Source organism: Condylostylus longicornis, unplaced genomic scaffold (genome assembly GCF_029603195.1).
Source record: "Condylostylus longicornis isolate FDR11 unplaced genomic scaffold, ASM2960319v2 ptg000027l, whole genome shotgun sequence".
NCBI classification, from domain to species: Eukaryota; Metazoa; Arthropoda; class Insecta; order Diptera; family Dolichopodidae; genus Condylostylus; species Condylostylus longicornis.
In genome coordinates this window covers 8,081,449-8,096,242 of record NW_026577996.1, presented here as the reverse complement: position 1 = coordinate 8,096,242, position 14,794 = coordinate 8,081,449, and the positions used below count along the sequence as shown (strand labels likewise).

At 21.1% G+C, this 14,794-nt stretch overlaps 1 protein-coding gene across 1 annotated transcript; it reads left to right on the top strand.

Annotated features, from left to right (window-relative positions):
- Positions 1-1,731: 1,731 nt before the first annotated feature.
- Positions 1,732-14,634, top strand: LOC129607577 (probable cytochrome P450 4aa1). The gene is made up of 4 exons (XM_055518656.1): positions 1,732-1,871; positions 12,617-12,788; positions 12,886-13,336; positions 13,670-14,634. The coding sequence occupies exons 1-4, from the start codon at positions 1,854-1,856 to the stop codon at positions 14,547-14,549; spliced, it is 1,521 nt and encodes a 506-aa protein (XP_055374631.1). The 5' UTR covers positions 1,732-1,853; the 3' UTR covers positions 14,550-14,634.
- Positions 14,635-14,794: the final 160 nt, after the last annotated feature.

Genomic DNA, 14,794 nt, shown 5'->3' with positions numbered 1-14,794 from the left:
TAATATTTAATTTTGTTAAATTGAATTTTATATTGAAAATAGTAATTTTTAATTAAATTTTTATTTAAATGATTTTATGTAACTATACTCAAATTAAATTTAATAAAATATATTTTATTAAGTTCTACAATAATGTTATTAAATTTTATAATATATTTTATTGTATAACAAAATTAGTTTTATTAGGACGTATTTATAAACATTATGTACTCATTTTAAGTACTTATTATTTATTCACTCAAATGTACTCTTTGTAGAATATTTGTAGAATAACGCTTACATTTATTATTTAAATATACATATATAATCCAAAACAAAAAAATCCAATTCATACAACAAAAAGTTCTAGAATTATTTCTTTAACCCCCAACTCCATATGTATTTTAATTATGTATTTTAATTTGACATTAGGGGTTAAAATATTTAATGTTCAATTTTCAAATCAAATAAAATATAATTAATTAATTTTCAATAGAATACAAGCAAATAAATAAATATAAAAAAAATCTAAAAAATGCATTAACAAAAATTTTTGTTCCTTTTATAACAATTAAAGAAAACAAAAAAAAAAATACAAAAAATGACTTCATATTAATCGCGCGGCGTAAAACTTAGATAATTCTTACTAATTTGTAATTCATTTAAAATCAATATTTATTTTATTTAATTATTAATTTTTTATACAAATATTTAATCAAAAAATTAAATAAAAAATATAAAAATATTAATTACATAATTAGTTATTAAGAAAAAATAATCTGCATTGTTAAACTATACAATTTTGTATTTGTTAGAAAGAAAAAATAAAACAACAACAAAAAATATTAACCCTTTCCGAAACTTTACAAAAGTGCTAAGCATATAATACATACAAACATTCTACCTATACTACACACACTCAGTACTCATTTGTATGTGTTTGCTCGTGCCTATAAGTAAAAGATAAAATTTTATATTTTTAGTTCATATTTTTGCCGTTCAATACTATTCGTGTGTTTTTTGTGCATTTGTATTTGAAATGTAAACAAAAAAAAATTTACACTATTACACTTCACTATTTAATTTTGTAAAGAAGAAAAAATAATTATAAATAGAAGAAGTTTTTATATTCCAGGATCATTTTAATTTTAACTATTCTCGTTTTCTAAAGCCCCATCTATACATTCATTTTAAAAGCTTTCAATCATTATTAAAAATACAAAAAAATCTAAATAATAAAAAAAAAAATAAAACAGAGAAACAAAAACAAATAAAATTTTTTCACAAGAGCAAAAACGCAAAAAAATAAGAGAGAAAAAATCAACAAACAATAACGGAAAAACACTAGTTATATATGAAGAAAAAAAAAATAAAAATAACAACAAAAAATAAATAAAAAAAAATTATTTAAAAATCACGGTTATTTTACAATTGGTTTTAAGTGAAAATTTTGCAAAATTACAAATCAGTTATTAACGAATAAGTGAATAGAAAACAATAAAAATAATTTCATTTTTTAAAATTATTGGAATTTTTTTTAGAATAAAAATAATTTTTTAAACTGTGGAAAATATTATGTAAAAAAAATAATTTAATTAATATTTTAAAAAATATTAAAATTATTTTTTAAAAAAATAAGAACAAATTATTTAAAGAAAATTTAAAAATTATTAAAATTCAATTTTATTAATTAATTGCAAATATTTTTAATAATTTAAATTTAATTGAAAAAATTAATAATTTAGAGTCACAAAAATTTTTGTAAGAAAATAATAGTGAAAAAACAAAAAAAATTTTGAAAATTTTTATCTTGAATTTAAAATATTTAAAAAAAAAAATATTTAAGGATACAAAAAGGACTATAAATAATAACAATGTTATTTTATCGAATGGTGAGTATTCTTTTTAATAATTTTTTAAAATAATTTTTTACATAGAAAAATTGTTGTTGAATATTAAAATTCTTTATAGTCATAAATTCGCAAATTCGTAATATTTGTTCATTAGAGTTGGTTATCTGGCAGCTTCCGTTGTATTTTTTTGGAGTCTAATATTAATAATTATTCTAAAACATTGAAATTATCAATTATTTTAAAATTTATTGAATTTTACAAATCCGTTGATTTTCTTCTATTAATTTTATATTTTTAATATATATAAATAATTTTATAAGCTATGTCTATGTATAACAAATGTATATACTTACGAAACCCCTTCAATGAGTTACATACATATATCAACAAAAATTTTCGATATTATATTGAAAGTTAATTAATTCCGATTAAATATTGGAATCGATCATAATTTGGTTTAGAATTTATAAAGAAGTTTAAGGAAGTTTAAATTGACGGGAAAGAATTGCAAGATTCAACTATATAAAAATTTAATTTTGTCTTTCTTATAAATATTGTGCTTAATTATTGAATACTTCAAGTTATTTTAAAACATAATTATGTTGTATTAAAATTAATTACGATAATAGTTGCGTATTAACTACAGTAACATTATAAGAGCATTAAATGAAATTAAAATAAGTCTTAATAAAATTGTCATTACCTATTGCCATTAAATTTCGGAAGACAGTAAGTCTAAAACTGTAATATTATATTATGTTAATATTCAAAAATGCGTAATATTCGAAAAAATTTAAATTTATTACAAAAGCAAATCAATAGTTGGCTAAAAACAAATAGGTAGCAAGATTGTCATTATAAATAGATACCATAAAATATTATGGTTATTATTTAAACAAAATTTTGTTGCTATTTTCATATACGATAACTAAATTTTTTATGAAATAAAATAAAATATCGTGAATTCCATATAGATGCATGATCTTTCTTAACAATTTTTTCAGCTTTTATAATTTAAATTAAAAAAATAAGAAATTTATCATCCTGGATATAATATGTAGCTAATTCTCTCGAATATTTTATGCATCTTATTTTTTAATCTTACAAGAAATTTATGCATATATACAAATATCGTAATTAATTATTTTCTTAAATATTAAAATTATATACATACATACATATTGTATATAATATTATGCTATCAGATTATAATTCAAAAATGAAAAATACAAAAATAAATAAAACTTGACATTTAGAAGTTATAATTATTTTTTATAATTTTATTTCATGTATGATAATTATCGTATTTAATTTGGTTGACATACTCGTATTATAGAGAATCTTTTGATTAATATATTTTTAGTCTGTCTACTTAAGTATATATAAGAAAAATCACTAATTAAAATTAATCTTTAAGATTTTAAACAAAAGAATTAATTGATTATAAAAATTGTGTATTTTATAAAAATTGTGGTCCAAGAATATTGGCAATATTATTAATTCAAAATTTAATTTGAAATTGAATTAATGTGGTCAATAACTTACTATTTTTCTCTTTTAATTTAATATTGAGTTTTATATATGTATAAAACTCAATATTATAATTAAATTTTAAATCATTTAAATTTTAGATAAATTAAGCTGAAATGAAAAAAAAAATTAAATTTGTATTCACTTTTTCTTCTAATTTTCGAATACATATGCCAGAGAATTTGAAAATATCATACGTATAATAATTTCAAAGAGAACAGAAATGAGTTCGAAATAGTGCTGTCGTTTCAAAATTTTTTTCGGTATAGTACATTTCTAAATTTTTAGTAGTATTTTCAGTCTGAGAATAATACTATTTTAAAACATTGTAATACTTCATTTTTGGTATTTTGAGTAAAATGCGATTGGAACTTTTTTACATTTAGTACATTTATTAGAAGTTTTATAATTTCAGCAAAATTTTTTCAGCTAATACAAAATTATTAACAAAAATGTTTTTTATATGCGAATAACTAAATTGAAATTAGAAAAAATAAATAAAAATCTGAGCTAAAATAATAAATTAAGAGAATAAAATAAATAAGAGAAGAATTATGTATAAAATATTGAAAATCAAATTCTTGAATTTGAAAATATTAAATCAACAAACCCTAACAATTATGCTACTTTACAAAAAAACAAAATTAAAAAATTCAATTTATTCAAATAAATCAAGTAATTTACTATATAGAATTTACAATTTTTATATTCCCAATTACATAATCTCTCTATAATTACATAATTTTTTTTTTTAAGTTTTGTTAAAATAAATATTTGTTTTCAACAATTTAAAAGTGGTTGGTACACTCTTAAAAGTTTATTTACCCAATAAAAAACATAGTAGTAGTAAACAGAATATAGTAGTAAATAAATAAAAACAAACAAGTACCAACAGTATAATTAAATATTATATTAGATATTTCAAAGTTTTCTCGTATAAGAAAGTCATATATTTAGTAAAAATGCTTGATAAATTTAAAGAAATATTGCCATTTAGCTTTATAATGGTGTAAACAAAGTACCTATTTAAATAAAAAATACAGAGTGGTCCAATTCTAGTGTAAACGTGCTCGGGGCTGATTCCTTGGATTTTTTTAGAAAAAAAAATCGGACTGAAAAAATTCTGTATTTCGAATATCCATCCTAGTTTCAAAGAGAACAGAAATGAGTTCGAAACAGTGTGTCGTTTCAAAATTTTTTGTTAATATTATGTTTATAGCTGTTATTGAGAAGCTTTTTTTTCAATTGATAGACCTTCATAACGATATGCTGATAGTTGATGTCAGACTTACCGTTTTCATATAATATTTGTTTAAACATAAAATTTTGAGTTAAAAATCTGAAAATTTTTCAATAAATTCGCTATATTTCTTTATTTTTTGTTGTTGCGCTACATGGTCCTCTATAACTGTGCTATACGTAACTTTTATGGCACTCGTGCCATTTTACAGGCAAAATGAAAATTTATGTAAATAATTTCTTTCGATTTTTGTAAAAAAGACCATTATACTAAAGAAAAATAAAGGTTTGAGTCTTGGATTTTTCTATAGAATATTATAAACACATAGAAGATCTGTATTTAAACATATGTATTTATATATGTACTCTCATACATCAATTAAAATTAGATTTAATTTATTATAGAAGAAATTTATTACAAAGCGAAAATTAATTTTTACGAAGCATAAAATTTTCTTTTATTAATTTCTACACAGTTAATTTGTTTTATAGATGAATAATTCATTTATCAATGGTGAGCATTGCAAGCATGAATGTAGATATTCTATATTCTGTAATTATATATAAGCATTAATATATTTTTCTTGTATTGATATAATACAAGATTGATTAAATATTTAATAATATTCTAAACGCACCTATATGTGCAGTGTATTTACTACTATGTACATATATGCAAATTTATTCAAAGCTTTGAAAAAAATAACATTTTTTTTTTGTAATTCTGATTATTCTCAGTAATCAAAATTCTAATTAAATACAAAATTTCATTTTTATGATCGTCTTTAACTATTAAATAATCATCAATTAATAGTCTACCGGGTAAGTCTTTATTAGAAATTATAAGTAACATATCAATCTTCCTAATTTATAAGTATATGCAAACAATATCTTATGTACAGGGTTCTTCTGATTAATCATTCAATGAACTCATATTGTATATAACTTCTGGCTTAAATATAAGAATTAATAGTACAAATTCATTGAATATATACTCAAACATAACCTAAAATAATTGTTATTCTATAAGTTACATATATCTTTGAAATAAATTTGCATAAATTTGAAATAATTTCATTAAAATTTTTTAAAATTTCATTTGTTCTAGAAATTTTTAACACTTTCTCATATAAATAATAATAATTGCATACTCCCACAATAATAAAGTAAATTATTCTTAATTTTTTAATATCATAGAAGAATTTTTACATTTCATTAAAATTCTTAAAGTATATAAAATGTAAATTTTCAATTTATTTAAGTTCATATTAAACTTTTCCACATATTAATTGGGTATGCCAATTACTATTATAATAATAATATGAGTTGCCAATTTTATTTCTCATTCAAGTAAAATACCGTTATGCAACAATTTGATAACCACTGTTATATTATGTTCCAACACCAATAAATTTTAAGATTATTTTGAAAAAATTTAGAAATTGAATTAGCAATGAAAATAATTTTTTTTAATGGAAATATTATAGATTCCTGCACATTATTGTTAATAGAAAAAATAAATACCAATAATAGGTTTTATTTAATTTCTTAAATATTCATGCAATTTTACATTATAATGCGTTATTAAATAGTAGTAACAAAGTATGTTGTCTTTACATAATATTATTTTGTTTTAAGTATATACTTATTTGAATGTAAATTTATTAAATTTGTATTTATTTCTATATACATACTCAATATTTAAATATAAAATTGATATTTTCAAAGAAAAAAAGAATTTAATTTATAATAAAAATAAATAAAATTAAAGCATATATGAATTATGAATTCAATTTAGTTAGGTACACCAACTTAAAAATTTTTAGTAAATTATTAGAAGAAAAATTAAAAATTAAAAAAAATATTTAAAACTTTTGTATTGTGTCCGTTAATGAAATTATACGGCAGCACTGATATAAAATATGAGAGATGATAAAAATGAGAGAATCTTATGAAAAAAATAAAGTAGAAAATGAGAAATGTAAAGCCATCTACCGAAATAAACGTACACAACCGATTCTTTCACCTACTTACAATATAAACTGGCTCACTTGGGATATTATACCATATGGAAGACAGTAATTTAGTATTTAAGATTGTAAATTTTAAATTGAAGCTAAATTGAAGTTATGTACATAATTCTCATAAATATTTTTTTTTCATTAGCACTCTTGTTAAAGTTTTTTTTTTTGTTTTAAATGCAAGTAGCTAACTTTACATAATTAATATTTACATAATTAACACTAATATTTATTAGGATGTACATTTGTTTTATTACTAAATATACCATTTGCTGAAATACTTTGAATTTTTGTATTATTTTAAGTACCTACGTGCATTATATAGGTTTAAGTAATTATTATAGTTAAGAGTTATACGGCATGTTAATATTTCATAAAATAAAAAAAAGTAACGGTTAATGGTAAATTACCATAACATACATTATATGTATAACAAATAAGGCGAGATAAAATATTACAAATTATTGTGAATTCGACAATATTGCTTAAACTAAAGGCATTTTTTAGGTTTTTTTTTAAGGAAAAATAATTTTATAAATAATATTATAGAGAGAATAATAGAAAAATCTCGAATATTGAAGAATTTCTCGAGTATGTCACAAATCTACAAGCTTTTAAGATTTACGAGTAATTTTGAACTCTCACAGCATATGTCTAAATTATTGAAAATCTCCTAAATTATAATCAATGAAATTATAGTAAATTCTACCAAAAGGATTTTTATTTAATAATCAACGAAAATCTTACGTTAATAATTAATATACGCAATAAATATAATAGAATACGTAGAAAAATTTTTTAAAACTTGCAAAGAAAAACCCTACTATCGTCATTCATAACAACTAATAAAATACAAAAATACGTTGTATTACAAAAAAAAATTTTTTTGAGAACTATTTATAAATTTTCCAAATAAAAACACATGAATAGTAATCCGGAAATAAACAAAATCAAACATAAACAATATTTTCGTATCTAGTTTTCTTTTTCGCAAAAAAAAAATATTTTACCAATTTGGTAAAAATCACTTATTTAATTCAGAGTATCTTCATACATATATAAAAATGAATAAACTATCACCAGTTTGACATTGACATTGTCAATAAAGAACAATTTTTTAATATAATTAAATAAAAATTTAAAAACTTTATTTGGAAAATGGCACCATTCAACGCTAGTCAGCAAAAATTTATAATTTTTTTTTTTTTGATTTTTTTAAATTTGCATATTATCTACGTCAAATTTTAAACATGGGTCTTCTTAACTGTGTACACATGTATGTACATACATACATACAATTTGCACAAGTTGTAAAAAGTCAACTATGCCAAAATAAAAAAAAAAACAGCAAAAACTAAAAGAAAAAATTCAGTCATTAAAAACACAACGACCTGCCAAAAATATATTGAAATTAATTATAATTTTTCCATTTCTGTCAAATCGGGAAATTTCTATAAAAGAGCGAAAAGTACAAAAAGAAATAAAAAAAATAAAATAAACAACAATTAAATATGCCATTATTACTAAGTCCAATCAAGAAATTTTAATTCTTATGATAATGTAAAATTAATAGCTGAATAAAAAAAATATACAGTTAAGATATTTAATTCAAATTAACGTCAATGTCATTCGTATATATTATGCGACTTTTAAAATACATACAAATTTTAAAATAGAATTATTTTTTTTTTTTAATCTGTTATAAGTTTACCAAATTATATCGTAAATTACTTGTAATAAGTTTACGCTTAAAGTATTACTGTACTAGTACAAGACAATCACCATAAATGGCTAACGACAAAAATATCTTGTAATCTTGTTTTGAAATTTCTATTCATGTATGTTCCAAACTAAAGATTCTATAACTACTTAATAAAAATAATACACAACGGTTCTGGATCTTATCGGCGATGGTATTTACGAGTGATACCTGTTATAATGAAATTATCACAATTTTTACAAAATTCGTACAGCTCTAATACTTAATAGTCGACATCTTTATTATAAAAACTCTAAATAAAACATGAAGAATTCGAAAAAAAAACTTAATTTAAATAATTTTCAACCAGTTTGTTCATTTGTTCTTAATTTTCAACTAAATTAATCTTATATAATTGCGAAAAAATTACTTTTGCAGGAAAATAAATTTCCAAAGATTTAATATTATATAGAACTATTATAACACTTTTGAAAAAATATTTTATTTTATAATTGATATTTTATGTATTCGTTCATTATTAACTACTTGTATTTAAAGTAAATTTACTAAGTATATCAGCAAATTGTTGTATAACTTATACGAATTAGCACATTATAGAACAATGTGTCTTGCGTGTATAACAACACAATACAACAACTTAAATTTAATCCAATTATAATAAATTAAGTTTAAAATTACATTTATGATTTTTAAACAAAAATGTCATATCCCTTACAAGACATGCCTACTTTTTGTAAAATTAAATTTCTTAATAGTTTATCAAATTTTTAAAATATTTGATAAATTATTAAACAAAACGTACACAATCGATTAACATTAAAATTTCTAGTGTAAAATTTATATACATTTTTTTGTGAACTTGCCAAGAAATTTTTCCAAGAAAAAGTTATTAAGTACTCGTACATATTGTTATACTAATATTACTAATTTTTTTTTACTTTTCTTTTATAATAATAATTATTATATCATAATATAAGAATTACAAATATCATATATTGCAATTGTGATTTTACTAAAATATTAAATGTGCAATATATATTTTTATCACGTTAAATATCTGTAAATAAAATTGTGTAATAATTAAAAATTTCTAATTTGAATACATAGAAAATTAATGTTAAAACATTAAGTATAAATGATAATTTTATATGTACATACATGCATTTGTACACATAGTAGCAATTTTGTACTATTAATAGTGTTGTATGAGCGCATTTCAATAATAGTATAATAGTAGATTATTGAAACTTAAATGTATTTAAATTAAGCAAATGATAATTTAAAAATAAGTTACGATTAAATAAAATAATATTTGCAGTATTATTTTTTGTTCGATGCTAAGTAAAAAGCGATTTTAAGTAACATCGTAAACATAACTATAGGTGTACTCCTTGTCTGTCATGTGATCCTTATCTTTATTCTATTTTCTCTATTATATAAGAGTCATATATCAGCCTAAGGTCGTCTTTATCCTTTTTCAATTCGTTTTCATAATATTCATTCTTTATTATGTTATACCCTTAGAAAATTTTGGATTAACACAAATTGCAAATGCTGGCCAAAATGATTGTTATTAATGATATAAATGATTCACATATCAACCTAAAATATATTTTCACTTTTATTCCATTATAATAGAATTAATTTAATTTACTTACTTTTATTACCATTTAATTATTTTGTGAATAAACAATTGATTTTTTTCCCCAATTTCTTATTTTTCTCGTTTAATTTTCCTCAATTAAATATTTTGATTTATGATTAAATTTTTGTTTTTTGCCACTCTCTTTATCATTTTTTACTTTCATTAATTTGCCAGAATTCATTTTTGATTTTCTTATTATTCAATTTATTATTCTGATTTTATATTTTGCATAAATTAATCGGCGCTTATAATTTTAAACAATATAATTCTTTCATATTCCAAAATAAATTAATAATGCTCTTTTTGATATTTTCAAATGTCAAAATAAGAACATAAATATATCGATCATTTGGTGCAACGGTGACCTAACTCAAAAAATACGATTTCCAAGTTATTATTGTATTAAAGCATTTAAACCATTCCCATTTCGGTGCAAGCTTGAAATTTGTTGCTTAAAATAAATTATAAAATAATGCTATATAATGCAGAAAAAAATTAAATTCCAAAACGTTCCATTTGTTTTTCTCAAAATTTGCAAATTTTGAGTTATGTCCGTGTTGTCGAATAGAACCGATTTATGTCTAATACGTAAAAATAGATATGGCATCGACATCTACCTAAAATAAACGAAAACTAAATAAGTAGTAATTGATAGAAATAACATAAAAAATGCATACGTGTTAAAATTGCATAATTTTACGATTTGATAAATAACATGAAAAAAGAAAATTAAAAAAATAAATTAAATATAAAGAGATAGGCTTGACATTTTTTAAATTCTTGAATTAAAATTAAATTTTGATTTTAATACAATAATTAACAATTAGTATAACAATAACAATTATGTAAAGTTTTAAAGATCTTATATTGAAATCTTCGTGATAAAATTCAGACTATCATATCTAAAATAGGTAAACAATATTGTTATATGAAATATTTGTTGATAAATAACTTAATTTATAAAAATTATATAAATAAAATAATTTAAATAATTTATTTTTAATTTTAGACCATTGATCACGTTTGATAAAATGAAATTTTTAGAACTGATTTGGAATTAAATTGACAATTATTACTTATATATCAAATATATGTGGTATATATGATATTATGTGGTATATATGATATAATACTGCAATTATGTGCATTTTATTATATCTCAAAACAAAAAGTAACAATAAACAATAAATCACACAAAAAGCTTTCATAATATTCAAATAATCGCATAAAATTTTATTAAACTTATTAAAAATATTGCTTCCCTATTAATCTATTGAAATAATATTGTTTATATTGTAATATGGCGTGGTGTTAAAAATATGTTAAACTTTTTAATTTATATAATAATGAAAAGATGAAATTGTATTGATTGCGTATAAATTTATTATAATGTAGATTATAAATTGTAAGCTGAGAAGAATTGCAAATATTATATTTGACATAATATTTAAGTGAATTGTAAACTCATTGTGAATTAAATACTGGGTTGGATCAGAAATTATATACTATACGTCATGCACAATATACATTGTGAAATAGAGGACATGATTGATTAATAATAAAAATTAATTAATCAAACTGCTTTCATTGTACGCAAAATTAGTAGAAAAAAGTAGTTGAGGGTAATATAGGCAACTCTTACACATATATGTACATGTTCCTGAATATATGTATATGAAAAATGTACCAAGAGAGCTTTACTTTTATTGTGAAAATTTTAAAGCCATCTACCGGTTAATTAATATTTAAAACAATTCTCGCAATCACACTGAGTAATGTCTTTTTTAAAATTTACGATAATATGTATAAGGTGATTATAAAATAGTGTTGATTCTTATACCACCATGTAATTGTTTATTCAAAAGGCAGGAATAAATAACATTATTGTAAATTAAACGTAAACGTTATATGTAAATTAATAATTTTGTATAAATTAAATATGTTGTTTAATATTAAAATTTATGTTAAATATTAAATTAAAATTAAATGTTATATTAAGCTTTAATTAATATTAGTACTTTGTGTGTCACATCACACTATACTCAATTGTTGCATTAATATTGAGAGAATGAAAACAGAAGCATAAATTATTGATTTTATTAATAAGAATTTAAAAATAGGCAGTGATATTCGTAGGGATGCTACGAGATAATTATTTTTCGATAGACGTCATTATTATTTTAGTTATAATAATGACCGCTACATGTATATTTTTATGAAGCTACTCTACATTAATTTGATAATTAAAATTATTAAATTTCCCCTTAGCATATGTTGTAGTAGAATTTTTTGAAAATATTAAAAAACCTTAAATAAGGAAATCTTTTATTTTAATAAAACAAATATATTAGTAGCTATTTGTAATTACATTTGCGTGATTTCAATTATTAAATAAATTTCTTAAACAAATTCAAATTATAATTTTGTATTTTAAAAAAAAAAAAAACTCACATACAAGTGTTAATTATTACAGTTAAATCCTAATTATATTTTTTCGCTAATCAGTTAAAAAATAGAAATGAAATAATTACCTTCAACAATTATGTACTAATATATTTTTTAATATGTTATTAATTGCTTATGAAATATTGGAAATAATTTTTATTGTGTTTATCTTTTTTATTTTTAGATTGAAAAAGCATCTTTTGTAGAATTATGGAGTTTTATAGCGCTTGTAATCATTTGTGGACTCTTATATTATTTTTCTAATTATTTGAAATCAGTGATTTTAGCATTACAATTACCCGGACCAGATGCAACTCCTGTTATTGGCAATTCTACAGAAATTTTAGAAGATGACTGTAAGTATGAGAAAATTTCATTATATTTTTGTAACCTTTTCCAATTTATATTATTTACATTAAACGAATATTGCCTATTTTTTTTATATTTATATAGTATTACGTCGAAGAATGGGACCTGCGTATACAGTTTTTGGTGGTTTAATACGTTTATGGCTTTCTATAATACCATTTTTTGCAGTATTAGAACCACATGATTTACAAACAATTTTATCATCAAAAAAACATTCAAATAAAAATTTTTTATATGGATTATTGCATAATTTTCTTGGTAATGGTTTAATTACAAATAGTGGAATGAAATGGGAAACTCATCGAAAATTAATACAACCATCATTTCATATTACAATTCTTGAAAGATATTTAGGTACATTTGCTGATGCATCACAATTATTCTTAGATAAATTAAATAAAAGTTCATCAGAACTTAATATTGCATCATTTGTTAATCAATGTATTATGGATATTTTGAATGAAGCTGTATTGGGTGTACCCGTAATTAAAAATGAAAAAGAAATGTTAATTACTGAAGATTCACCATTTAGGTCGTAAGTAAAAATTCATATATTGTATAACTATACAAAATATTATACAATAAATTCAGCTTTGTAATCCTAACTTAGATTTAATAGTCAAAGTTCCTGTAAAAAACATATTCATTTTTTCTAGAGTATTTAACATGTACCCGATTAAAAACTTTCAATTGCAGTTAAATCCTTCACATTTTATAAAAGATTTAGGTATTTTATAGCAGATTTAGGTATTTAATACGATTTAACATTGCCGAGCGCAACTTTTATTAACCATACAATAACTAAAAAAAAATACTTACCTGTATGAAAATTTTCGTTTTCTAAAATTATTTTTTTCATTATTCGCAGAGGAAAATTGGTTGTTCCACATCGTGTATCACGTCCATGGCTTCTACTTAATGGTTTTTATAAATTAACTCAAGCCGCTGCTGAAGAATTAAATCAAAAGAAAAGATTAAATGATTTTACACGTAAAATGATTCAAACTCGAAAAAAATTACGAGAATCTAATGAAATAAAAAGAAAGTGTCTTCTCGATTATATGATTGAAATAAACGAAACAAATCCAGAATTTACTGAAGATGATATTATTAATGAAGCATGTACATTTATGTTAGCTGGCCAAGATTCAGTTGGTGCTTCAACAGCACTTTGTATTTTTTTAATAGCACAAAATCAATCTGTACAACAGAAATGCTTTGAAGAATTAAATTTAATTTTTGGTAATGATCAACAGCGTCCACCAACATGGAATGATTTAAAGGAAATGCGTTATTTAGAGATGTGTATTAAGGAAACATTACGTTTATATCCAAGTGTACCAGCAGTTGCTAGAAAATTGGGTGAAGATACAATAATATCAAAATATAGAATACCAAGTGGTAGTAATATACTTATATCACCATATGCAACACATAGAATACCACATATATATCCGAATCCAGAAAAATTTGATCCAGAAAGATTTACACCAGAAAATTGTGAAAAAAGGCATCCATATGCATATATACCATTTATAGCTGGACCAAGAAAATGTATTGGTGATAAATTTGCATTTTTGGAAATTAAAACAATTATATCAAAGATTTTAAGAAACTATGAATTATTACCAGTACCGGGTAAAACTATACTTAAACCAGCTTTTAGAATAACATTAAGAGCATCTGGTGGTTTATGGATAAAATTGAAACCTCGAATGAATGAATATAATAGGATCGAAAATGAATAAATATAAAAAAATATTTATATAGTTATATGTGATAGAATAAATTATTAATAAATTTTAAATTAATATGAAAACAAATTATGTAATAAATTTAGAATAATCTTATTCATTACTTTTATTTATTCCAGTGGGTTATAATATTTTTCTTAAAAATGTGTATTTTTATCAAATTCTAACACTGAATTAGTTTTCAATAAATATTGGTCCCTTAGAGTAATTTTGTTAGCCTTAGTATGCTTCATTCGGAA

Coding starts and splice junctions, on each gene's coding strand:
- LOC129607577 (XM_055518656.1), top strand. Junction 12,789..12,885: donor AGAAATTTTAGAAGATGACT/GTAAGTATGAGA, acceptor ATATTTATATAG/TATTACGTCGAAGAATGGGA. Junction 13,337..13,669: donor GAAGATTCACCATTTAGGTC/GTAAGTAAAAAT, acceptor CATTATTCGCAG/AGGAAAATTGGTTGTTCCAC.